The sequence below is a fragment of the Scomber scombrus genome, chromosome 5 (assembly GCF_963691925.1).
Source record: "Scomber scombrus chromosome 5, fScoSco1.1, whole genome shotgun sequence".
NCBI lineage: Eukaryota > Metazoa > Chordata > Actinopteri > Scombriformes > Scombridae > Scomber > Scomber scombrus.
Genome location: NC_084974.1, coordinates 17,946,878 through 17,973,107, shown reverse-complemented (window position 1 = coordinate 17,973,107; position 26,230 = coordinate 17,946,878). Strand labels below are relative to the sequence as shown.

General features: G+C 39.7%; 1 protein-coding gene across 1 annotated transcript in view; it reads left to right on the top strand.

Moving 5' to 3' along the window:
• Positions 1-19,521, top strand: part of dph1 (diphthamide biosynthesis 1) — a 59,411-nt gene extending 39,890 nt beyond the window's left edge. Inside the window, exons 7-12 of the mRNA XM_062419393.1 lie at positions 4,718-4,786; positions 5,456-5,612; positions 10,067-10,167; positions 15,691-15,769; positions 18,235-18,369; positions 18,705-19,521. Coding sequence (XP_062275377.1) covers positions 4,718-4,786; positions 5,456-5,612; positions 10,067-10,167; positions 15,691-15,769; positions 18,235-18,369; positions 18,705-18,785 — 622 coding nt within the window. The 3' untranslated portion in view covers positions 18,786-19,521. The remainder of the gene's footprint in view (positions 1-4,717; positions 4,787-5,455; positions 5,613-10,066; positions 10,168-15,690; positions 15,770-18,234; positions 18,370-18,704) is intronic.
• Positions 19,522-26,230: the final 6,709 nt, after the last annotated feature.

Below are 26,230 nucleotides of genomic sequence, written 5' to 3'. Positions count from 1 at the left end.
GTCGTTTCCTGTCTTCCATCTCCCACTTTCAGGCTTGGTCCTGTCTTTTCTTCCTGATAGTTAGCAGAGATATCCAGATAACCAAAGATATCCAGCCTTGACTCATCCATTCACTGCACCCTCACCCACACCCCATGTTAGCTACCATAATTACTCCTTGCCTTTGCTATGGCCACCCATGTGACATGAGGAATAATCACCATGACATCACACCAGTCACACCTGACATTGCTACCTGTGACATGTAGCTATGTCTGTGTGCTGCAGATCAGGCTTCTATTATATAGCCAGCCAGAAAAACAGCCAGATGCTGATCCAGAACGGCATTACTAAAAATACCCCCACACTGTGCAAAGCATTGAATTTTATAAAGCCAGACAGACATGGCTACTTTTGGCTGTTTCAAAGCAACCACAACACATCCAGCTGCTCAACAATTTTCCGTGTTTTAAGAAAATGTTTTCACAAAGTACGACACCTACTGCGGGTATGTTCATGGTGACAAATGATAAACTGTGCAACATGTCACTGTGTGTCTGTAAATTTGCTTCATCTTATGTGATTGCCTGTTTTAAGTTCCTATTTTCTTCTTCATTTCCTCTAACCAGAAAACAAATGATGAATCCAATAGGCAGCAGCATGTGTCCAAAGACTAGCTCCTCAATGTTTTTACATCAACATAAATGATGTGCATGTGAGAGTTGTCTAAGTGATGTTTATCCTGCCTGTTCTGCAGGGAGAAGGATGTAACAGCTTTAGGCAACAAACTTCGCTTTCGTCTGTCTATACATCTCATGCTGTTCTACAGTAGAGAGAATCCCATGCTTTGTGGTGCGCAGTGAGATTAAGTAATTCCCCAGGTATAATTATGCCTAGGTGCATCGCCCTGTATGTCTAATCTGCAAACATCTAGTGTTCATAGATGTGATTAAAACCTCCCAGTGCATAAGAATATAATGGTTATACAAGGACAGTGTTATAACCAGCTCGAAAGCTGCAATATAAGGAGGAACACAATACTGGGTTAGATGCAAAATAATACATTTATTTACAAAAAGGATAAAGTAAGAAACAAATGAAAAACTGCGTCTTGTGTCAGGGAGTTGAGAGAGAGTGTGGGCAGAGGAAGGAGCCACCTATATAGACCCAGCCTACATATTCACACAGGTGCCCTCAGTCGATCATCAGTGAGCTGCACCTAGAACACAGACATTAAACAGACACACAAACACACACACACAAACACACACACACACACACACACACACACACACACACACACACACACACACACATACGCATACATAAGCAAAACATTAACAGGACATAGAATGACACAGAGACAGGCTTGTCTCTATGCATAAGCCAGGCCCTGTGGGAGACAAAGCTCTGTGTGTGTGTGTGTGTGTGTGTGTGTGTGTGTGTGTGTGTGTGTGTGTGTGTGTGTGTGTGTGTGTGTGTGTGTGTGTGTGTGTGTGTGTGTGTGTGTGTGTGTGTGTGTGTGTGTGTGTGTGTGTGTGTGTGTGTGTGTGAGAGCTGTTCACAAGTCATTTTTTACAAGTCCAAGTCAAGTCTCAAGTCTTTGAGCTAGAGTCCAAGTCAAGTCTCAAGTCTTTGAGGGTCAAGTCCAAGTCAAGTCTCAAGTCTCTGGTCAAGAGTCCGAGTCAAGTCTCAAGTCTCTCGCCAACACTAAATCAAATTCAAATTCTGACCTTAGAGCTGTACAATCCTTCATCCTGATCAGTTAGCCTTGCGAGCACCTGCCCATGTCTGTTTTTGTGGTGTTTTAACTGTCTGCTGTCACTGAAGTTTGTATGTATGTATCTGTTTGTATGTTGAGATGCCCTCTCCTGAAACTGTAACCAAATCTACCTCTCGGCTATTACCTTGACCTAGACCTTGATATAGGACAGTATGAAAATGTATCAATTGTAGGTTCACTATAGAGAATCTACTGCAATGTGATGTGAAGAAACATACACTAAGAATTATTTCAATTCCATAACTGTATTTTCTTCAACCATAAAATAATAATTTTAACAATGTTGTAAAATACAACAAAATGAACAAAACATGAACATCACAGAAACACTGCAGTTTAACACTGTGGTACAAACAGATATTCATTATTTTTTTCTCCAAGCTGCCTTTTATCTGCTGCTTAACACAACACACAGCAGGGAATGTGTGGGGATATTATAAAATATATATATATATATATATATATAAAATGACCATAGTTAACGCAACGTTGTGTTTTTTAATAATTAGTAGCGGAGCCACTAAGTTAGTGGCAGTAAATAACGGAGTTGCAGTGGTTTCCTGTCTGAGCTTTCAAAATAAAACCTTTGCTATTGTGCGCTTCTTATTATTATTAACAAACAAATTTGGGGCTTGTCAATTACAGGAGAAATGACGGGAGGGCGGCGGGAGATGGGTTCGAAATATGGGAGAACCAGGGAAAAACGGGAGTGTGAAGGCATTGTATCCAAACGTAATGATCTGAGGCACTCCTGCTGAACTTGTCGCACTCGCCATTGTCAATGTCTGATACTGAAGATGCGCGCTTCACACATGGCGCATGCGTGTGGCATGACGTTGGTGTTTACATCTAGCTCAGAGCCAGAGATCATACAAAAAGATGAATGACAGATAAATAATGAGAATAATAATAATAACATGAAATAAAAGTTGTTCGCGAGTCTCAAGCCTCGAGTCGAAGTCAAGTCTGAAGTCTTTTGAGGTCGAGTCCAAGTCGAGTCTGAAGTCACAGTTTAGTGAGACTTAAGTGCAACTCGAGTCAGAGTCGCGAGTCCGAGTCCCTAGCTCTGGTGTGTGTGTGTGTGTGGATGTCTTTGTACAAATGAAAAAAGTGGAAAGTTTAGAGTGTGTTCTCTCTCTACCACCATCTCCTACTCTTAATACACACACATGCAATACACCTTTACAACACACAGAGATTGGTGAGGAATTCAACTTACCTGAAGTATCTATCCCACCTTTGCTGTCTGTGGTATAGCACAAGGCTCATTCCTCCAAATAGTGTACAATTGTAATCATAAACCTACATTTAGGAAATGTTTTTATTATGCAATGTTTTGCTCCAGAGTCTTAAAATCAACAGCCTCACCCCAACTTTAATTAGAGACTATACAGTAGGATTCAAAAGTTTTATGCTACGACTTTGGGACCCTAGTGTAAAGTTTATTAACAAGCTTCTATCTTTACCAATCCCTGTTAAGGCTTTGATACAATTGATTGTTCACTGTCTCTTAGAAAGGCAGCACAGAGTAGAAGTTGTTCCTAACAATGCATGGTTTTGTTCATCTTTGTACCTTCAATAGTGTCATACATTTAAATTGATATTTAACATTGGGTTATCTTAGTTTCATTAATAATTACTCATTGCTAAAAAATGGAATATTCACAAATTCAAATTACATCTTACCTCAGCTTTGAATTGCTTGAGCATTATGGAGAATCTACAGGGTCTACTCTTTGAGGCCAGATTGTCTTCAGAAGAGCTTTAGAAAAGACCTGTTCTGTATCATTCCTCTAATGAAAAACACATTGAAAATAGCTCCTGTATAAGAAATGATGAGTAGACCATTTCTGTCTAGTGCATCTGCTCTTGCTCTCACTCGTAATAGAACAATATGGAGATGTGAATGCAAAGATAGGATGTTGCATAACACCAAGATGCACAGCATTTACCATTATAGCGAGAGCACTTTTACTAAGAATAATAGATTATGGATGGAAGGACTGTGATCGTACGGAGAGTGAGAGTCGTGCACACCAGCCTCTCACAGCTACAGAGAGCTGAGGACAACCGTGGCTAAAGTGCAGAAGGCTTATTGTTGGGAACATAATTATATGAGGGCCTTGAATGTTGCTAAGCAAAGAGAAGCAGTGCAGCAGAGGCTTTACTCGACTTCATTTTGCTTTCAGTGTTATTTGAGATGCACACACACAAAGAAAGACATTCGTGTGTGCTTTTACACACACACACACACACACACACACACACACACACACACACACACACACACACACACTTACAAATAAAGACTTGGCTAGACACGTCTCAAGGTAGCCTTCATGGCAAACCACCCACATCCTGTTACAGGCAGCTCTAAACACTGACCAAATGGTGGGTTTAATTGCATGTCCTGTCTCAGTAGGCCTACTTAAATTGTACAGTAAGGGGTACAGTGGTACCGACCTGAGCCCCCTCACACTAACAGCACAACTTCTCCCAGCCTGACCCTTACAGAGGGGTTGATGGAAGAGATTTCTGCCTGAGCTTCTGTTTTCAGGCCCCTACATGCATCCGTGTACTTATGGTTTGTGAACTCTGCCTCCGCTCGGGGTCTGGTGAATCCCCAGTACCAGACCCTGGGTTAATTGAAAGGGCTTGCATTCTCTGTAAACAGCATGCTACAATCGTACCAGACAGCAGAGATGGGCAGAACCTCCACCCCAGCCTCAGGCCTTCTGCCTGGTTACACTTTGATCTTTCATAAAAAGGCTGCAGAGAGATTTAAAAAGAGAAAGTGAGAACGCTGGCAGAGTCAATAGGAGAATAATATAAATGCTGTTTATTGTGGTTTCACATTGAGTATGATTGTCTGGAGGCAGTTTCGTTTGCACAAATTATTTTTCTTCATTTCTTCTCTTTAGCTCTAACTGTGAATTGATTGGTGTTTTTCCATAGTTATCTGGGAGATGGAAGATTTCACCTGGAGTCAATCATGATAGCAAACCCAGACATCCCTGCCTACAGGTATTGTAAATGAAACCAACTGTTATCACATTTTTTTCTCTTCTCTGTAATTTATGTACTGAAATCATCTATAATCTTTTTATTGTAGTGAAGTCGGCAGTCAGCAGTATAGTTCTGATGTTATTCACATAAGTTGAAATGTAATTGCAAAAGTTTGGAAACTAAAGAGAGAACAAAGCAATTCATATGTTTAATATATGATTGAAATATTATATAAATATATGTTATAATGCTACTCAATCCTGTTCAAATTAAAGAATCCCTTGCAGTTATGATCACTCGCCGTATTACAGTGTGATAATAATTTGTCAGGATAAAGTTCTGTTTCAATGAAGTGTTTGTATACAAAGTTAAAATGTGTTGTTATAGACATATTCACTGCCGCGCAGATCACAGGTCTCTCTCATAAACAAGATTCAAATCTCAAGTGAAGCCCTTGTACCGGTGAAAAGGAGATTAGATGCTCAGAAATAACTCCTGTCATACTTGATGGCCTTTAATGATTGGATTTTTTACATCTCTTCTTGCATTTCTGTTCCCAAGATAAATACATGAACAATAGATAGTAATGTGTATAATAAGGTTTGTCTGGTTACGTTTATATGTATATATACATTCCATCTATACTGTATGTGTCTTTGTCTTTTTACTGTGTGTGTGTGTTTATAGATACGACCCCTACAGTAAAGTGTTCTCCAGGGAGTACTATGACCACGAGGCCATGCGTTCCTTAAGGCTTCAGGCTATTGACAAGGCTCGTTCGGCCCAGAGATGGGGCCTAATCATGGGCACATTGGGCCGGCAGGGAAGCCCCAAAGTCCTGGAGGTGAGAGTCTGCATCCTTATTTCAACCGTCTACATGTCCTGAGGCCACTTGTGCGATGGTCTGTAATATTTTGTAGTGCATATTTTTCTGACAAGTGGTCTGGTGACATGAAGTACTAATAACCCTTAGATGCATGACCTACCGATACCTACACTCTTCCATGAGTGGGGTCAAAAATGACCCCAATTAGAATGAATGCGTTTTATGCTGTAAACTTAAGAAATGTATTTCATTTTGGTTAAAGATGATGATTTGTATTATATTTTGGTCAACAAAAGAATTATTTCATGTTTGACATGGTAATTTATCACTTTTTTATAACATTTTTATCCCAGCTTTTAAAAAGCTCAAAAACGGTTAACATCCAAAAAGTATCCAAATTAGAATCAATGCATTTAATGCAATATTATAACACAAGAATGATTTCATGTTTTCCATGCTATCACAACTTCAACATTCATTGTTTGTGTATCCGTCTGTCTCTCTATGCATGTACACACACGCATCTTCTTTCTTCTCACTGTGAGCAGCTGTTACAAACTACTTGTTTCTGGCTGTGAGCACTGCACACAGGGTCACTGCATTTCCAGCAACTATTGGTGGCTTTGCACACATCTTACACCTCTTTCTCTTCTGTTGGCCCTGTCATAACCCTAACCCTAACCATCATAGTGAGAGTCTGCTTCTCTACACAACAAATACAGTAATGTTAGCTATCTTAGTTAGCTAGTGTTAGCTTACTAGAAAGTAATTTGATAATAATAATAATAATAATAATAATAATAATAATAAAAATAGGTGCGATTTATATAGCACCTTTCACATATCCAAGGACGCTTTACAATTTGATGATGATAACACAACACTATATCACACAAAAATCATGTATGTGGAAATTAAGTTCATATTTTATAACAGCATATATATTCTGAGGTATAAAAATGATGATAATACTTGTACTAATAATACATGTATGTTGCTGTGAAAAAATAATCTTTAGGGGTGGTGAGACTGCTGACATTAGATGTGTGGATCGACAGTAAATATACCTGACAGTCACAGTTGATAAAAATCAAAGGTTCCTAGGGTTAACCCTTGAAATTCCATAGAAAATCATTGGGGTCATTTTTGACCCCGCGTATGGAAGAGTGTGGTACTGATACAAAAAATGCAATTACTTAAAAAATATAACAATTAGATACAAATCCAAATGGCCTCGTGTCAAAGAGAACCTATTTGAGGAATACATGGAAGATTAAACGATAAAAAGACAAAGACAAAGATATTGCAAAAAAACAACCGCTGGGGTCATTTTTGACCCCACTTATGCATCTAAGGGATAAGACAAGCAATCTTCACACTGAGAGCTTTTTATTTCATATTTAGAATGATGCAGCGAAACAGCCATATACAACCGTATTGTTGATCCCACTGATGGCCTCAAGGTTGGCTGTGTAAAACTGTTATTAGTAGGGATGTACATTTTAAGAATTTTCTATTATTGATTGTCAACAACTTAAAATATGAAAAATAAATAAATATTTAAAAGCTTAAAAAAATACCGCACTAATTCATTTTTTCCCCAATCAAAGCTTTTTTGAAACATGACATAACCACATTAAATTAAGAATTTGAATCACTAATTAAGTAAAAAAAGAAGAATGAAAATCAATGATTTCGAATTAGATAATCATTCATTGCCATACAAATAAAACCTCCAGCACATTGTTATACAAGAAAACAACTTTGATCTTGTCATATTGAAACCACTCTTGGTGTGTCTGCATCATTTGCTCTTATCAAGATTGCTCTCAGTACACACAACTCATCCCAACTGTCAACATTCGCTTTAAGTTCAGCCACTGAAAAGAGTAGCTTAGACAGAAGTGGTGTCCTGGGAATGCACAAATTCTATGTATCACACAGACACACACATACACACACACACACACACACACACACACACACACACACACACACACACACACACACACACACTGGTCCATTAGGTTCAGACCCATAAGTGAGAAACTCAAAGTCTTTGCAAGTAGGAGCTATTATGCATTAGCATGCACACAAGTCTGTCTGGGGGTACCAATCGATCGACCACGAAGCCCTCTCAGTCACTCTTAACCCACAACTGCTCCTCCTGCTGCTTTTCCCTCCACTGCCTCGTTCCATATTATATTTATTCTCTCTCCTTTGTTTGATATGTCCACTTTTTGTTTTTTCTGTAGAGTTGTGTGCTTAACTTTGTTTAGTATTGTATTTAGCATTGCCCTTCTCCCATCATCATATCTGTAATTAGAGTGTATGCAGTATGGTCGCATACACACACCTCTGCTTGAATGCTGGAGTTTAAAACCATCACACCTGGGTTTCATCAGTCAGTATAGATTTTCTGGCATATTTTTGTGCACTTCTACTGTTGGTAAGTATACATACTTGAAATACAAAGTTAGCATTGATGTAAAAATGTCACCCAGAGAGGTAAAAGTTTCATTTGAGGGTGGCATGGGAAAAGGCAATTCCATAGCAATCTGTCAAGATTAAAAAGTGGAGTGTCAGATAACCTCTTAAGTAGGGGATCAGAACTATCTCTGATAAGAGCACAAACATAAAAATGTCTCATGATACTCCCAAGGACAGTGGATATCAGCAACAATCATACCTTTATATACTGTATCACCAAAAGAACATTTATGGGATTTCTTCAATTGATTTGGCTTCCCTTCTGCATCATTGAATAACACCTCAGTCCAAGTGCCAATGCACAAAACTATAAATGCAGAGTCAGTAAGGGAGCAGAGTTCTTTGGACTGGCTAAACAGTTTAATTTATCAATGTTATATGGGACCTAGTATCTGGTCTTGTGCCCAAGAGGCCCGCTCTAGCTCCGCCTGAGGGAGTAAAGTGGGACTAGTGTCTCTTGGGCCCACTACCCTCCAGGGAGGGATAGGGATCTGGTACATTGTGAATTGTGCAGTAGGAAAAGCTCAGGGCTCTAAAAACCGTCTCTTGGGATATGTAACGCCATCTCTCTGAATTGGAAAAGGCCAAAGCTACTCATTACAGCAATACCAACCAAATACAGTCGGGCTCACCTTCACCCATAGCACCAACTCTGAACCTAAGCTCATGGAGAGGAGCTGGACTCTGCTTTTCCATTGCTGTATAGAGTGAAGTTGCATAGTTGCATAGCTTGGCTGTGTTGGGGTTTCCCCCAAGAAAGATAAAAAACTGACTGCATGTCACAGAGAGCGAGGCCCTGCCTGCTGTTTTCTCAGCCAGTTGTTGAATCTCAGATTCAGATGCACCAAACTGTATTCCCTCCTGGTTGTGGAACAATGGAGCAGATAATTTGCTTGCTTGGAAGGGTCATGGGAGTGTGTCGATTAAGTCTGCATTCGTCTAGTTGACATTAAAAAGGTTTGTGATTGTGCCCCTCGGGAAGTCTTTTGTTCTCGTTTTACTGTTACTGAATCCGTGACAGAATCTCTAGAGAAGGTGTTCTCAAGGAGTTGAGAAACAGCAGTTTGGTGACCTCAGGATTGCATCTTTGCTTTTTGTTGATGATGTAGTTTGGCTGGCTTAATCAGACGGTAACCAGCACTCATTGTAATGGTTTAAGTGTGAAGACTGAGGGTAGTACACTTTCTCTCTCTTTTTGGTTGGGAGTGAATTACTGCTTCAAGTGAAGAAGTTAAAGCCTTGTCCTTTAGTGAGTGTAAGATGTAGTATGAGATTGACACGTGGATTGGAACAGTGTAAGAGAGCCTTTTGCTGGGCATTCATTAAGAGAGAATCTGAAACCAAAGATCTTAATTCCAGCCCTCTCTTACAGTTTTGAGCTCTGGGTAGAGACTCAAAGCGTAGGATCATGGCTACAAATATATGAACTAATTATTTTCACTGTGCGTCTGGGCAGATAGTGACAGTATGAGGAGATTGGACATCTGCAAATAGGTTGGAGTAGAACGTATTCTCTTCTGCCAGATGAAGTAGTTTGGGCAATCAAGACATCTGCACTGTGAGGTGTTCTGGGCAGAGCCAACTGGAAGGAGACCCAGAGGAAGATCCAGAATATGCTGGAGGGATTTCACATCCCATCTGGCCCGAGATATCTAGATGGAGCTTGAGGACATCGCTGGGGAGAAGGATCTGTCAGCTATCTTTCTTAACTTGCTGTAGAATTGGATAAGTAGCAGAAAATGGATGGATGGATGAGTCTTCGAAGACTGGGAGCTGTATAAAACTGTCTTACTTCTGAAATTGATAATAGTAGTACAAACTTCTGACCCGAGGTTGTGTGGGTGGAAGTCATGGGATGTCATATTTTTAACGTATTATTTGTTATAGTGTTGTATAGCAGAGTTTCACAACCCTAGAGAGAATTTGTTTGATTTGTGGATTGCAAACTTCATTCTCTTTATTTTTCCCCTTTCTCTTTGTAGCACCTGGAGTCAAGGTTGCAGTCACTGGGCAAGTCCTTAACTCGAGTGCTCCTGTCTGAGATTTTCCCCAGCAAGCTGGCTCTGATGCCAGATGTAGATGCGTGAGTATTAAGATATTTACATATATACAATAATGTGCACCAAAATGAGGACATAACTATGACCCATATTCTTCTTGCTTTTCAGCTCAGTTTTTGAAAGTTTAGTTTTTGCTATAAAACATGAGAAAACATTTATAGAGAATAATTTGAGACCAGCAGATGAGAGCCAGTCAATCAGCGAAAAATAGATGAGTGGTTTATAAGATGGCAACTATGTGCAGCGACTTTGAATTAAGCACCTTATTTAGTTTGTGGCTGTAACTGGTTCTGCAATGTTGTTTTGTTTTTTTCTCCCCTGACGACACCCCTGATGCTTTTAGGCCATAGCACAGTACACAAAGCCTGCAATATTGAAGTTGTAATTCATTTTATTGTCTACTACACATCACTAAAACTCTTTCTCCTTTGGCTCATTGTTTTATTCATTTACTAATTCTTAATCATCCCTCTGCCTGTTTGTCATGAAGGATGTGTTATTTATTTTTCACATCATGGAACCCGGCAGCGCTATTATTATCAGCAAGTAGTCACCTAAAAGTTGAAATCAACAACATTTGAAATATTTTCTGTAAGCATCATTGCACACATAATTGGGGAGTCAGCATCATTTGCAAAAGCACACCATAACAAGGAGCTGACAAACAGTGTATACAGTACCTTCATAAATATAATTGGCATTCATGTCTTGGGGAGATTCCATAGTTTTGCCATTGAAGCAAAAAGGAATAGTCCAGTTTATCCAACTTGGATGCTTGAGACAATTTCCACAGCCTGGACTTAGGAAGTTAATATATGAATAACCTATGTAAGTGTTAAGTTTTCCATCTTCTTTTCTTCAATAAGGTCAGAGTATAATCAAACCTAGAAAAAAAAAACCTTACCCTTGCTTGGGATGAATTTTTATATTTTACCTTTAGGCTCCAAATTCTGTTTAATTATAATCATTTTATTATGAGACTTAAAAATAACTTAAATTTGCAGTGCAACATTATTGATGCACACATGGATCTTGTCATTCCATGTTCCTGATCCTCACAGCAGCAAGTACTGATGCATGCTGTCACTGAACGCTGTTATCCAACCCAGTATGACTCTTAAATGTCTTTTTAAAAAATCAAGTTTCTTCGATTTAATATCAAGTGCTCAGGTTTCAGAGTGCAGTTTCACCAGATTTATCTGACTTCCAACCAGGAGAACTGAGGTGAAGATGGACAAGGGGTTACTGAGACACTGATGTGCAACAGCTCCAATCACACTTGCACAGGCACTCACACAGTCACACACGCACTCCTCGCACTCCCTCAGATTGGCCTTTCACTGTCGAGTAATGAGAGGTGTGATGTGTGAGGGAGGAGTGGGTGAGAGGACAGAAGGTCTGAGAGAGAGTGAGTTGGAGAGAGAGATAGAGAGATGCAGAGGTAGTTGAGGGGGCTGTGTTAGAAAGTGAGCGATCATGGTAAAAGCATTTTTTTCCCTTTGTTTTTTGGCTCTCCTCTTCCGACTGACGTATCAGTGCAACTCTGAAATTATGTAAGTCAGGCACGATTCACCCAACAAAAACAAACCCTCATTACAGAAAAAAAGGCTTTTCAACAGGGTCTATTTCAGTAGTGTTTATAGTGTGGATGTCAGGAAAAGGAAAGTGTCTGAATACAGAATTAAGGCTCACTGTACACATGTATGTATGTTTATACTCAGTCACTGATGTATTACTGTAGGTGTACCTCATCTATAATATAAGAACTTGCATATTAGAAACATCTTTCAGTACAATCAAATTAAATTAAACAACACCACAAAGTGTAGCCTCCAAAAATGCCAAAGTTGAATCAGCATATCTCAGTAACAGTTTCAATAAAAACGAAACATTATAACCTCCATTAGCTTAGGACTTATTGCCAGGCTATTGTTTTAGACAGCATTTGTTTTAGCATTATGTACCTAATAAACTGGTAAGTGAGTGTAAATACTGTACATCGGAATGCAATGCAAAATGTCTTTGTACTATTGAAGACTGAGGCTCGGTATCATTAAAAATGAATATTAAATGCTAATGTCGACACAGTACCTTAATTTCCACTGATCTTGAAACAAAACTTTTTCTCAATATCTTACTTAGAGGGATTTGTTTTTGTACCACACACTTTTACATTTCACAAAAGAAGTCAAACATTCTTCATACAAGAATATTGCTTTAATAAAAATGTAATCAGAAACGGTTTCATCAAAGAATAAGAATTCAATGCCAGCTCTTAGAGCGTGTCGTGACAGATTTCCGTCAATGCCAAAAAGGTATTGAAGTTCAATTTCCAGCTCAATTGGAGACCTTGGCTTTTTTTTTTTTCTATAATGGTGTCGTTGTCCTTGTTAAAAAAAAGGTTGTTATGCACTGTGATGAGTCTAGGTTAGAAATGAAATACAGAAAATTCAAGATTCACTTCAGAAAGTAAGACCTCTCGACAGCTTTATTTGTTTGTTCAGTGAGTGAGAATGGGCAGCAGCTGGGGTTTTTGTCTGCGGTTATTTTGGACTTTCTGATAAGCTCCACTTGTAATTTTTTTTATATTCATCACCCATTTTACTTTTACTTTGTTTGCGTTAATTTTTTCCCATAGCTGCTCCGAATAGTTTGTCAGAACAGGAATCCTACATGAAGCTACAATAGACTTTACAAACCACTAGGTGTTTGAATCCAGCTGTGTTGAGGGAAGGATGGAAGCAAAGAGAGAGTGAGATGGAGAGATAGACAGTGGGATAGAGGAGGAGCATTAGCGCTCGGCACTAGCCAACACATCACACTGTACAGAGCCCACCCCCAGGGTTTCTGTGTCATTAGACACACACATACTCACTCATATAAAGAAAGAGACACCATTAGCATATGCTCTTAAGTGTGTAATTAGGCTGTCCCCGAGCAGGTTTTAAACTATTGTACAGATATCAGCACACCACACACACTTATCTCAACTAGACCGCAAATACCACCCAGTTCAATGCAGCCTTTTATCTTTCTGTTTGAATTTTAATTTTTTGACACCACTAGAATTAAGTTGTTTTAATTCAATTACGTTTACCCTTAGAGGTGAGCACGTTCCATTCTCCTGCAGCTTTGAAAGGTTAATTGTTTTTGCTTTTGGTGGGTCAACACTACGAGTGTAATTCAAGGGAAGTCATACAGGTGGAGGTTCACCTAACAGTGTCAGGGTGTAATGGGCCACAGCAGGTAATGCAATGAGGCCAGGGCTGGTTCTCACATTGCATAGTAGCACTAAATGTTATGTGGTCTTAGCTTTTTATATCACAGCAACTCCCTCCTCAGTCCTGCATCCTTTCCTTCTAATTCTACTGTCTCTTTGGGTTGGAGAAGGATTCTTCTTTCTGACAGGCTTAAACAGATTATTTGCAGAACTGAATAAAAACGGTTTCCATCAAACACTTTCTCTCATTCTTTATTTCAGTTAATTCTTCGTTGGGAATAAGTTGGGAAACAAGGTTTTACAGATAAGAAAAAAACCTACCTTTTCCTTTGCTCTGCTTCCCTCCCTCTCCTCTCTCCCCCAGCCCACTCTTTGTTTTACTGCCCCCTGTGATGTGGGGTCTCCACTGTGCTGGCTAGATTGAAGGCCGGATTTGTCCTGGAAATGCAATCTGGGCCGTGCTCAGGGGGCAGTATCTGGCATGATCCCATGTATTTTACTGAATTGCACCATTCAGTCTCAGAAAGTCCCTTCTGGCACCATGCACCAATCAGCTATCTGCTCCTCAGGAGGGGTTCTCTCTGCCTTCCCTTTCATGCTTTCTGTCTTACTTTCCTCTCAGACGCTGCTCTCAATGGTAGCCTGAAGGAATCAGTGGAAGAGCTGGTTTGCTTATTAATTACTCGCCCCCTTTTAACCACTGCTAATGTTCTTATCAGCCCATACTACACATGTGCACATTCACATGCACACAGTCAGACTCACTCTCTGTGATTAGTTTCTTCCTGTGTATAGGGGCTACGGTGGTTTTGATAAATGCGCAGTGTTTGGCTACGTAAAGGGCTCCTGTTATGAAAAGCAGCTGATGGGCTTAAAGGTCATATTTCAGATTCTACTTCTCCATCTCAACTCAGCAAACTTGGGTCTGAGGAGTTTGGTGCTTAGTACAAATATGTCTGACTCAGCTTTCAAATTAGGAGGATGAATAAGAATTCCTTTTTTTGGGGGTGGGGGGCTTTTTTTTATTATTTTTTTTGTTATTTGAAAATGAGAAAATGCAATGCGTTTGCCCAGAGGGGGGTAGAATATTTCTGTGACAGAAAGCAGAGTGGAGCGAGAGTCAACGGTGCAATCAATTCTGCAGCTGAGAAACTGTGTGGAAGTTGGAAAATGAAGAATAGACAGACGGGGAATATGACGCTGCAGCGTTGACAAGAAAGTATTCAAGAATTGCAATTAAACTATTTTTCTTTCATGTGTTTTCCATCCTTCCCTATGTGTTCCCCCGTACACTTCTGCTTAACTGTCAAACAGGTGAATTCTTATTGACATTACCTATGTCTAGCATTATCTCCAGGGCTTTGTATATACAGTGCAGCTTAATTCATATTTGTCAATATTTCTGAAGGAGCTCCATCATTACTATTAGGGACAAGGGGGGTGTCCGCTGCCTCAGTGGAGATGGAGCTGTGGATAGCATTGATCTATGAAAGCTAACCCCGTAGCCCCGGACGCTTCTCTCCGTCTCCATTTTCCCATTGTTCATTTTTCCCTCCAGCTGTTTACATCCACACCCTCCTCATCCCTCTCATGCATTTTCCAGAGTAAACACTTTTCTCCCTGCCAATCTTCCTCCTCTATTCTGCTTCTGTTCTTTTCTTGCTTGTGCCTCTTCCTCTTGCTTGTGCCCCTCCACCCCCACCCCCCTGTTCTCGTCTTTATTGCTCTTTCTCCCTATCGCTCTATATCTGTGTCCTCTCTATTTTTCTCACCCCCCTCCCAATCTCTCTCATACACAGCCCCCCTCTGCCCCTCACCCTCCCTCTCCCCACCACCCTGTCTGCCAGCTATGTAGGCTACCTCCGTGGAGACCGGGCTGGTGCGGCTTTTTTATTCACACTCACCTAACCTCTCCCTCTTTTCTTTCACTGCATTTCTTCTCGTTTCACCTCTGTTCACTTCGTTCCCTGTTTTTCTGTTTATGCCTCCTGCAACCTACCTCCTCCCCTCCACCACCACCAACACCACCAGCCTCACTCTTTCACTAGCTGGCTATGCATTCAGACAGTGTAGCGTGGCTGTCTTTAGAGCTGTTGCAAATCAGGACAGATCTCTCCAACAGATGCTGGAGATCAGGTGGAGGGAGGCTCCCCACACAGCCCATTGCATCACATAACCACATGCAGCGTTCAGTCGCAGATGTGCCCTGACTGTCTAATAGGATCTCAGTCTCTCGTTTTCCTGGCTGTTTGGTTTGTGCACACATTTGCACCCACTCATAGATATACATTTTGTGCAAATACGTGTGTCTTTTTCACTTCCACAGGTGGGTCCAGATCGCGTGTCCACGCCTCTCTATCGACTGGGGCACAGCATTCTCCAAACCCCTGCTGTCTCCATATGAGGTAAACATGCACCTTATTGTCTCCCAGCAAGATCACAGCCGTCACTCACTTACCGGAGGAGACTGATCATGCATTGCACACACACACATACAAACAAGCTCCCCTGCTGGTTGTACACCAACCCGTTTATAGATGTCTTGCTGAAACCTCCAGCAAACTGCAACAATGTTAAGTATGGGAACGTGTTTGAAAGGGAGGTGAATTTGTATAGAACTCATCAAGGCCTTGCTTGTGCTAGAGATGGAGTATGCAACCTCCTCTCCCCGCTTTCTTTCCCTCTCCTCCCGCCACAGACAGCCACACAGTTCACCATCAACAGCAGACTAGCACCCCCTACTGGCTACAGGACCACCCACCCCCCACACACACACATACACAGCCCCTACTCATGCAGCTGTCTTGTTTGTCTAAATGGAGAGAGATTGATCGGTCAGCAACCCATAAAGATCCATTTCAAAGCGAGTGTTTGTTTGTGTGCCTCTGCAGCTGGTGTAGTGCGCCTGTAAAAAAACAAACAAAAAAAACATAAAAAACAAACAAAAAAAACCCAAAACAGGCTTGCTTTGTTATGGGTTTGGCAGTTATGTGCTATTATGTTACTTGGCTGGTTTGCATCTGATGTCAGCCATTAGTTAACTCAATGATTTTCCTCAAAGACATGCTGCTTATTTGAATCCTTGTGAAATGGCCACGAGGGGAATTGCTGTCTTAAATATTGGATTGTGATTTGAAATGGATGTTTTTCTCTGACTACACATTTTTTTGTGCTCCGCTTGCGCTGCACATACAGTTCACTTCACAATGATGCCATTAAGAATGATGACCACACACAAACCTTTGAAATGACTGTGTTTTTTTTAATTGTTTTTGACTGAGGTCTATACAGTAATCATGCATGTGAAGTCTGAAATTCGCCCCGCTGTAATGAGAAAAGCGGCAATCTGTTTTCTTAAGCCCTTTGTGTTAGAGCTCGCTTTGCTCTCCCCGGCAGCTATTTGGGAACAATGTCTGTGCATTTAAATAATTTGCAGCTGCACTTGTGTCTATATGTGCGTCTGTGTGCCTTTGTGATAAGTCTTAATACAGCCCCATCTCACACCTATGAGTGTTAAACGTCTCGGGTGCACCATGCTTTTCACTGTGGCATTTAGAATGAAGATGAAGAGGAGCGAGATGGGAGGGTGGAGTGAGCAAGGAGGAGAGCGGAGGGTTGGTGCAGGGGGGGGCAGCATTTATTTTCAGTGCGTCTCATGTTATATTTATAGTCAATAAGACACACTTGGCTCTCCTGTCAGAGCAGGGATTAGCAAGAGAAGCTAGCTTCCACAGAGAGAGGCAGTTGGTGTGAGAGGAGGAGAGCAACGGGTAGCAGCTAGAGGAATGAGAGGAAGAAGGGCAGAGAAAAGCAGAGAGTGAAGATGACTAGCAGGAGGATCTTTGGGGGAAAGATAGGGTGGGAAATAAGATGGTGAAAGATTCCAGTATTCAATTTGTTTGTCCGGGAGGAATTTAGTTGACCTGAAAGTTATTTTATTATACCTGCAACACACATGCCTTTCACAGAATATACATATTAATACATAGTGTGCAGTGCAGTACCTGTGGTTTATATGGAAGAATTTAAAGAAAATCACATTTGCTTAATTTCCAGTATTTGTTTTCCTCAAGGAAAACCATATCGCTACTTCTACTGCTGTTTTCCTTTAATGTATCTTGTTTATGTAAAGCCATGAAAAATCACTTAAAGGGAGTGATGTGTTGTGTTTCTATTTTGGTTTGTTTAGAGATACAACGGGTATGTAAGAGAGCACTTCCTTGTCAGTGTTGTTTTACGCCATGTCTCACTTAAATTATCTCTTTCAAGCTGCTCGTTTCATGTCTTCTTTTCGTTCTTTTTTTTTGAAGGGGGAGTTTTATGATTTTAATGTGACTTGGTTTATTATACATGTTCTAAATAAGCCTAAATTGGCATGGAAATTATTTGAAAGATGAATGAGTACTTGCATTAATTAATAAATAAGCAATCATTTGTTCTTTCATTCAGCCCCTTTGTTTATTCATCTATTCAGTCATTCAAGTGCTCTTTCATTCATTCACAATCAATATTCACCAGCGCTTCTCTTCCATATGGAGGAGTCTGCACTTATGTCACAGTACTGTCATGCCAGTGCTGTTGCTCTCCTCTAACAGCTGTTGTGTCATGCAGTGCAGCTGTATAGGGATAACATGATAACTCTGCCTGTTATCCATGTTTAATATTATGACACCTGTCTTGTCTGTATAGTCAGTCTGTTGCATATTCTCATCCCTTTGTGGTTCTCTGCAGCTGTTTTTTCCCCCAAAACTGCAAATACAGTCCTACTGTAAATAACGGGGGGGGGGGAACAGCAGAAAAACATAGGGCACTTTGTGCTTTTTCTTCTTTTTTTATGTCATTTGTGATTATCTGCTTCACTATCTCTCAGGCAGCTGTGGCTCTACAGGAGATTGGCTGGAAGGAAGTCTACCCCATGGACTTCTACTCCAATCAGAGCCTTGGGCCGTGGACGCCCAATCACCCTGACAACCAACCTGTGCGGCCTTCTCGCAGACAAACCCAGGTAAGCGGGGCTGGGAGATAAAAGAATGAATGACTGCACAGTGATTAGCGTGTGTTTGATGGCCTTTATCAGTATGTCACTATACTGACACCCAGTGGCACAATGACAACAGGACATGTATTTGGATTTTTCATTCAAAGGCGTGGTTGTGACCTTGACCTTGATGTGCATGACAAATGTTCTCATTTATTTAAAAAAAAATGTAAAAAGAAGGTAATTAGATATTCAGTTGCTGTTTTTTTATACACCTTACAGTAGCCATATTGACCCATATTAACATTAATCTGTGTACTGTGACTGTTCCAAGAGTTAACTGTCCCACTACCTGCCCGCAGAAACATTCTTCAGAGCCAGCCCCTCCTGCCAAGCAGTGTGTGCAGAGCCAGTGCGCCCCCTGTGGCTGTAAAGGAGAATAACCCAACACGGCCAGTGCTGTCTTTGACGCGTCCCATGCCTACCAGTGCCTCTGTTGACGGCTGGAGTGGGGTCAGACCAGAGAAGGAGAGTGGTTATTTGTGTAGACAGACAGTCTATCAGCAAGTAAAGCCAGAGAAGCCCTCTGCCCCTTCTGAAATAGATTACCCGCCATAAATAATCCCTCCTCTTACAACACAGCAGATCAAACCAAATTCAATGCTCTTGTTCACATTTGCAGCACATATTCTGAGCTTTGAATACACGCAGCAGAGTGAATGGCTCATATGTTTTGAGCCCATGCATGTTCATGTGAGTCAGATTCCAATGAGATGCTAAGAAAGGAATTCTTCTGGCAGAGGAAATGTGTGGGCCCTACTCTAAAGCACACACGGCCTTTGTTATTGCTAGAGAGAGACAGCAGGAGATGACCTTGAGCACATTGTATGGAATTAAAGTATCTGTTAATGTGGGTGGCTTTAGTCAAACCCACTCCGCTTGTCCTTGGACAAAGCACTGTATGTTGTCAGACACCTCAAATGAGTTTCCTTTCCTGCTGTGTCTCAGAGACAGTCCCCTGTGGAAATCAAGCGTGAATGAAGCACTTTATTTGATGTACAGGATGGGTATGCTACTGAAATGTGGATAGTAAAAAATGTGATGTCATGACATAACCTTGTATCTCTTTCTCACTTTTATAGTCGAAGTATGAGACAATAAATCAGAAATGAAACCGTTGCTCTTTGTTTGAGTGTTTTTGATGAATGCCAAAAAAAAAGCAGCACCCTGCTGAAGCGATGAGATGTTTTTAAGACTGAGGGGTATGAGTTCCTAGATGCTTGCAGTGCTAGTCACGACTGCTCTCCATCCTCATTATTTATTGATAGAGGAGTCTGTCAATAAATAAATAAATAAACGCTCTCATCGCTCATAGTTTGCCGCAGAAAACTGATTGACAGCAGCGTGCCGTGGCCTCAGCCGATCCTGAGAACTTACGAAGCTGCCCGATGAAGTACATTGTCTCAGGCAGGTATGATACTCTGTGAGTTTTGTTATTTGCCTAGAACTCACATCCTCCCCCTGCTTTCCACCATGTTATCTCCTTGGCAACAGGGTCCAGTGTGATGCAGCCAGTCCCGCCAGATGTCCGTCTTCTCATGATGTGTCTCACGTGTCCCAATAGTGGCTGTTATATTAAAGAGCTCAGTACTTGCTACAGTACAGTGTGTGATGTGTGGCAGTCAAGAATAAATTATTGGCCGGCACAGCTCTCCTCTCAGCTGATGTTTATTTTTTGGAGCACTGTATCATGGGAGAAGTTAAATAAATCCTCTTCTCATCTTAAAGTGTGCCATTTTTAATCTTACAGCCTAAAAATTTGTTTTGCTTTAAATATTAATGAATTATTGATTTGAACATCAGTAAAAGTGGATTTTTTTTTTGTTTGACATAGTTTAAATTTTAAATATTATGGACACAAAAGATGAAACTAATGGATATTTAAATATCATAATTGATAGTCCTTAATGCATACCACAATCAAAACTAATGATATTCTTCTCAATATGACTGATGTATGATGTATCAAACATACTAACAAGAATTCCAATTGGAATTATCACTGATGTTGATGGACTTTCAGTTCAAGTCATTCATAGTTTATTTTAGGTAATATAAGCAAGTGTATTCTGAACAACATAATTATTATTCTCACTCATCCATGTTGTTTATTGTTGCTTATTTGGAGCCTGATTACTTCTGGCATCCAAGACTCTCCCATATATTCACACTGAAAAGCATATCATCTAAGAATACAGTACAGTATAATCACTTAATGTTTAGATTTTAACTATATACCGCACATAATTATGACAATAACCTCAACAACCTTTAAAACGACATTACCATATATCACTGATAAAATTACACCAAAACAAAACATATGCAGCCAAATCTTCAAAAACAACCTCTGAAAAATATGCACACCTCTGCCTGGTTTTTAAAACAACTTTTATAAAATTCTTGATAAATAAATTATTACAGAGTATCCCAGTGAGATCTGGCTCAGCACATAACTATTTTTGTTGCATAGTCTTGACACCACCTTGCCTTTTTCCAATACAATCCAGTGTTTCTTCTTATTACAATAAACAATACAGTAATTGCATAATAATAATTCTTCCTGATGGAGGACGAAGTAAAGCTGGGGAAAAATCTGTCTAACTAGCCTAGTTAATTTAAAATTGAGAAAAACAAAATGATGAAGTTGCATCCAGCCCTCCAAACTCAATAAAAGTGAATTTTTCAAGTACTTGCATGGAACTATGTCAAAGCATACTGTGGATGCTTGATTTGGCTCATGGAAGCAAACTAATAGGGAAGTCAGACCTGAAAGTTAGTGAGGCTCTGATCCACAGATCTGTTTTAACTCTGCCAGCCGCAGACAGACGGCTGTGTGAGTCATGTAAACCCCAGTCAGTCTGTCGTCTTCTTTCTGATTCATTACCGGCTACACCTACAGCTGATTAACCACTAGGTGGCAGTGTTTGTACAGTTTATTTGCAGTCCTGTGAGGTGTTTAAGTAACACACTTTCCACTGTGGAGATGCTAGGCATGAGAGTGAGTGTGCTTGGCAGAGTGCAAGTACCTGATGTACTTTTGTAACTGGTGTTGGCAATTGTTTCCAGATGTGCTGAAAATTTGATTCCACACTCCTTCATCCTCCTTGGCATCCCATATCTTCCCTTTTCCCATACACCCTCCTTGTACAACAGGTGCTCCCATCATGTAGTGCTCATACTGATGTCAATATAACCTCACAGCATGGTCAGCTGGTTGTTATTGGTACCCAGTGCTTGTTTGCATAGCCTACAGCAGTAAGCAGTGATATGACTCAAAAGCCATCAGCTAATGCACCCTCAACAACCTCACCTCATCAAACATCCAAAAGAGGTTGAGTGAAATAATTTAAATTTTCAGTAAATATGAACTGTGTATGTTTTGTTTTTTTGTCCTATCGCTTTGTCTTGTACCTACAGGCAGGTAAAATGTGGCAGCACACATGAAGTATTCTGTTGTTTATTTCACGGACGAGGGAAAGGCTGAGTCACAGCTGAGTCCCCTCCTCTCTTTTGTCACTGACCCCATCTGTGCACCTTCCTGCATGTTGGGTAACTTTACATTTACCCTTTTTCCAAGTAAATGCATTATCTCAAGCTTTTCTCATCATCTACTTTACCATTAATTTGCTTCCCATATGTTTCCTGTTTTTTCTAAGTAGGAAATCAGGCATAAGTGCCAAAGAAAAGTTTTGAGTTATATTTTATGACTCATGGCATTATCACATAACTAAACATCAGAGGAAGACATGTTTATCTCTCTCTCTCTCCATGGGTATAGCTTTGAGCCAGTGTCACTTCAGACAGCCACATGTGACTGGGGCAGTACAGGGTAAGGAGTGGCAGTAGAGCACGTGTATATAAGATCCAAAACTGAGGCAACAGAAGTCTGTATTTTAGTGTCTAAGTCTCTTCTTCTGTATCTTTTTTATTAGTTTTGTTCTTTCCGCAGTTCCCTTGGATTTCTGTATAAGTTAATAGAAATGACGACAAAAGAAAGACTAAATGAGTTTAACTCGCCTGTATTTACATCTGTCAAGGCACTCTGTAGGTGGGTGAGAAACTGCAGAGAAAAATATGAAGGGAACAAATCAATACTTAGCTGCAGAGGAATATTTTTTGAAAGATTTCTTTGGGTGTGCTTTGGCAAAGGTAATGAATATCTGCTGTGACTATGTATATGCAATTTCAGAGGGGCCTAAAGAGAGCTGCATGTTGTCAGTTGTTTACGCATGATTTGGACATTTTGCTGAAATTTTTCTGAAGAGGCATGATTCATACAGGTTTACTGGTTACTGTTTACTGTCACTTATATCTTAAAAATAGTGTGTTGTTGACTAAGCTGTGCTTGGATAGGTGTTTCTGACCACTAATCTGCAATGTTATGTCTTGCTGCCACATCTGGCTAGGCTGAAAAAGAGTAAAGCAAGTGAGACAGAAGAGAGAGAAAAATTATGTGTGATAGTGACCAAACAGCCTTTGGTGTTAATGTTAAAAATGTCTAATTCAAAGTGCGTCTTTGATTTAGAAAGGTTAAGGAGAATACTAAAAACGCTGGAAATTAGCAGCTATGTATTTAACAAGCCCTTGATCCAGATCCCCGTGGAAATTTGAACAATAAATGATCATGTTTAGAGGCTACTGACTCTGTATGTGTGTGTGGGGGAGAGAAGAAGCCTGGGCAGCCAAACAGCAATGTGAAGGAAGGTTGTTAGAGAGTTGAATAGGAGTCTTTAGAAGAAAATAAATAAATAAATAAGTGGTGTAAAGAGATGACTAATTTTGCGTGGGAGGTCAGCCTGTCCATGATGATCCGGCCAAGAGCCACCCAGGCACAGGGCTGTCACAAAGTCACCTTCCTCCTCAAACCACTCTGTCCTGCCGTGGATTGTCAGTGTATTCCTCTTATTCTGTCATCTACATTTTCTTAGTAATTGATTTAGACCCCTCTTACTCAGTGTAGGGATACATGGCTAAGTGGAAATCCTATAAACTCAGTCAGTCTAAAAGTCTCTTAATAACCAAATTCTTTCTTAATTCCAGAGGTTCGTCTTTTGGTTTGCGCTTTTAAAATTAGCTGTTTATTGGCTGTGGTATTCTGCTACTTCCTGATTTTAAAGGTATTATAATCATGGGGGATTTGTGGTATCATGATCAGCAGACAGCATTTCAATTTTATATCAATTTATTTGCTGGGAATTCTCCACATATCCAGGCAGCTCACTCCTCTGCCAAATTCCAAATTAGTTCCTGAAAACTAACTTCTATGTGATTGTTGATCATAGAGCTATTTGAGGGCAGGCTATCGTATGTTAATTACTCAGTATCTAATCATTAGTTGCTGGATAAGTGTGATTCTGAATATTGGCCCTTTCTAAATAAGTAGATTTTATAATGTTGACTTATAACAGGGAGCAGCAGCCACTGACTCATTGTTAAAAAGCTGTTATAACTATGCAGCTGTCAGAAATTAAATTGGTGAAAGCATGGAGGAAATGTGAGTCATGATTGACTCATAGCTCACAACAATATACCGCATGATAGTTTACCAGCATCTATTGTGGCTAAGTAACCTCATAATATGGCATATGGATGTGAATAAGGAAAAAGAAGTGCTTTGAACATGATTAATTGAATTTTAAGGCTTCAGCTGTCTCTTGTGTCATTCATGAGCTAATGATGCCTTCCTCAAGAAAAACTTCTGCTATACTAGTGATGATTACAGGTTTTTACCACCAGCTTCAGATTTAATCATCATCATACAGATTCACTGGTAATTATGGACTAATCATTACTCATAAACATAATGACTAGCAAGCTGTTCTTAAGAAATGTATCATTACCTACCCTACTATTTGTTTGATATGAGTTAGTTTTATTTCATATATTTACAAGCACTTAGCTTCTCAATTTGTTCCATTCTTTGTAACTTTGAAAACAACAGATTTTGGAAACTAATCTGTTCAACTCAAACTCTGAACATATAAATGTACAGTAATGCATTTATTATAAATATGATTATTAGAATATATGTATATTAAACATTACATTTGTGAATATCTTACAACACCTAACCTGAAAGTACAGTAAGTATAATTAATTACACATTCACTAACGTTATGCAAACTATTGTGATAAAAGTCAGTATTTTACTACGTGCAGCAGTTGATGTTTTAAAATATATGCATTAGCTAAGCTTTCTTAACTTCTAAATTACACATATTTATTTGATGTCATTATTATTAATGCACTAATCTGTTATAAATTGTTATAACATAACTGCTTAATAAAAGATAATAAATATTATCAATAGTTAATTTTGAGATTGTTAAGTCATTGTGAATTTGTTGGGGTTTTTTTGGGACTCATTAACATTCCTAAAGTGTTAATGAAGTTTTTGATTTGGCCTTTGCTGTAATAAGTTTAACACACACAAGTTTGGTACAAGGTAGATAGTCAGGTCGGGTACTGAACGTGTGTCTCAGGTAGAGGAGACAATCGAGATCGCACCATTTCAGTTCTTTTTCAGTAAAATGTTCTCAACTACCAATCCAACATTGTTGAAGGGAATTCTTGGCTTTACTGGGTAGTTTGTGTAAATATCATAGCCTAAAAGTTATGATGCATGAAACCTCTGAGGGCAACAGGTTTATACTGTAGGTAGCAAGTGCTGAAAGCAGGGGCGATTGTAGGATCAGACCCTTGGGGGGGGGGGGGGGCTCAGCTCCTAATGAGAATTGTGTTAAAAGTCAGAATATGAAGTGTTAAAAATATACAATAATTATTTATTTTTTAGTAGCGATGAGATCAAATTAAGAGGTGCTAGAGCATCCCTAAAAAGAGTCTAAATCGCCTCTGGCTGAAAGTTTTCTTTCCCTTTCCCTAGAAGACTAATGTGTCTGATATACCATATACCAGCTTTTTTTTTTTTTAAGTAAAAATGAAATATGAACTTGCTGAACTATATGTCATCTCCAAGAACATATTGGCTCCACGTCCACAGACGTTTACTGTAGATGTGGGATTGGATCTTCATGGCATCATATTTACACTAAATTCTTACATGAAATGCTCGGGCTTAATTTATTTATTAACTCGAGACTAGATGATGAATGTTTGATAAACATTTACCTCTGCTGAAAAGGTAAAGAACAACATTTTAAACTTTTTGTTACAAAGTTGCCCAAAGACAAATGAATCAGTGTCATTATAGCCAGCAGCTGTGTCAATTTCATGATCTGAGTCTTGGTCTCTGAACAGTAAGAGTTTATGTGCTGCTGGAACAGAGTTCAGCATGTAGAGTTTTACAGTGCAGAGATAGAGATGACTCATCGTCCATGATGCCAGTTAAACACTCAGAGTAAGCTTTTGACTTTTCTTTTCTTAAATTCTCAAACTAGTGGATTCATGTTGGCCAGCTTGCTGAAGTGTCCTTGAGCAAGACATTGAATCTTAGCCAAGTCCAAGCTGACCCTGAGTGTTCACTGCATTTAAAAAAAAAAATCATTTAAAATCATTATTGATGAAGGTACAAATCAATCAATCGATCTTTATTTATATAGTGCCAAATCACAACAAAAGTCATCTCAAAGTTTTGTGCATGATTAATTCATTTATTGATAGGGAATTATATATCACATGGGTATAAATCAAGCATACAAAACTAACTTATAAAAACATAAAACTGAAGGACAGAGAGGTACTAGACATACTGCTATGACAGTAAAAATAATGATTTCCAAATATTCTCTGAGTTCTTTTCCTGACAGGAGTGAGTGGATCCGTTTTCATCAGGAGTGGACATGAAGTCTCTGCCTCACACTGCTGT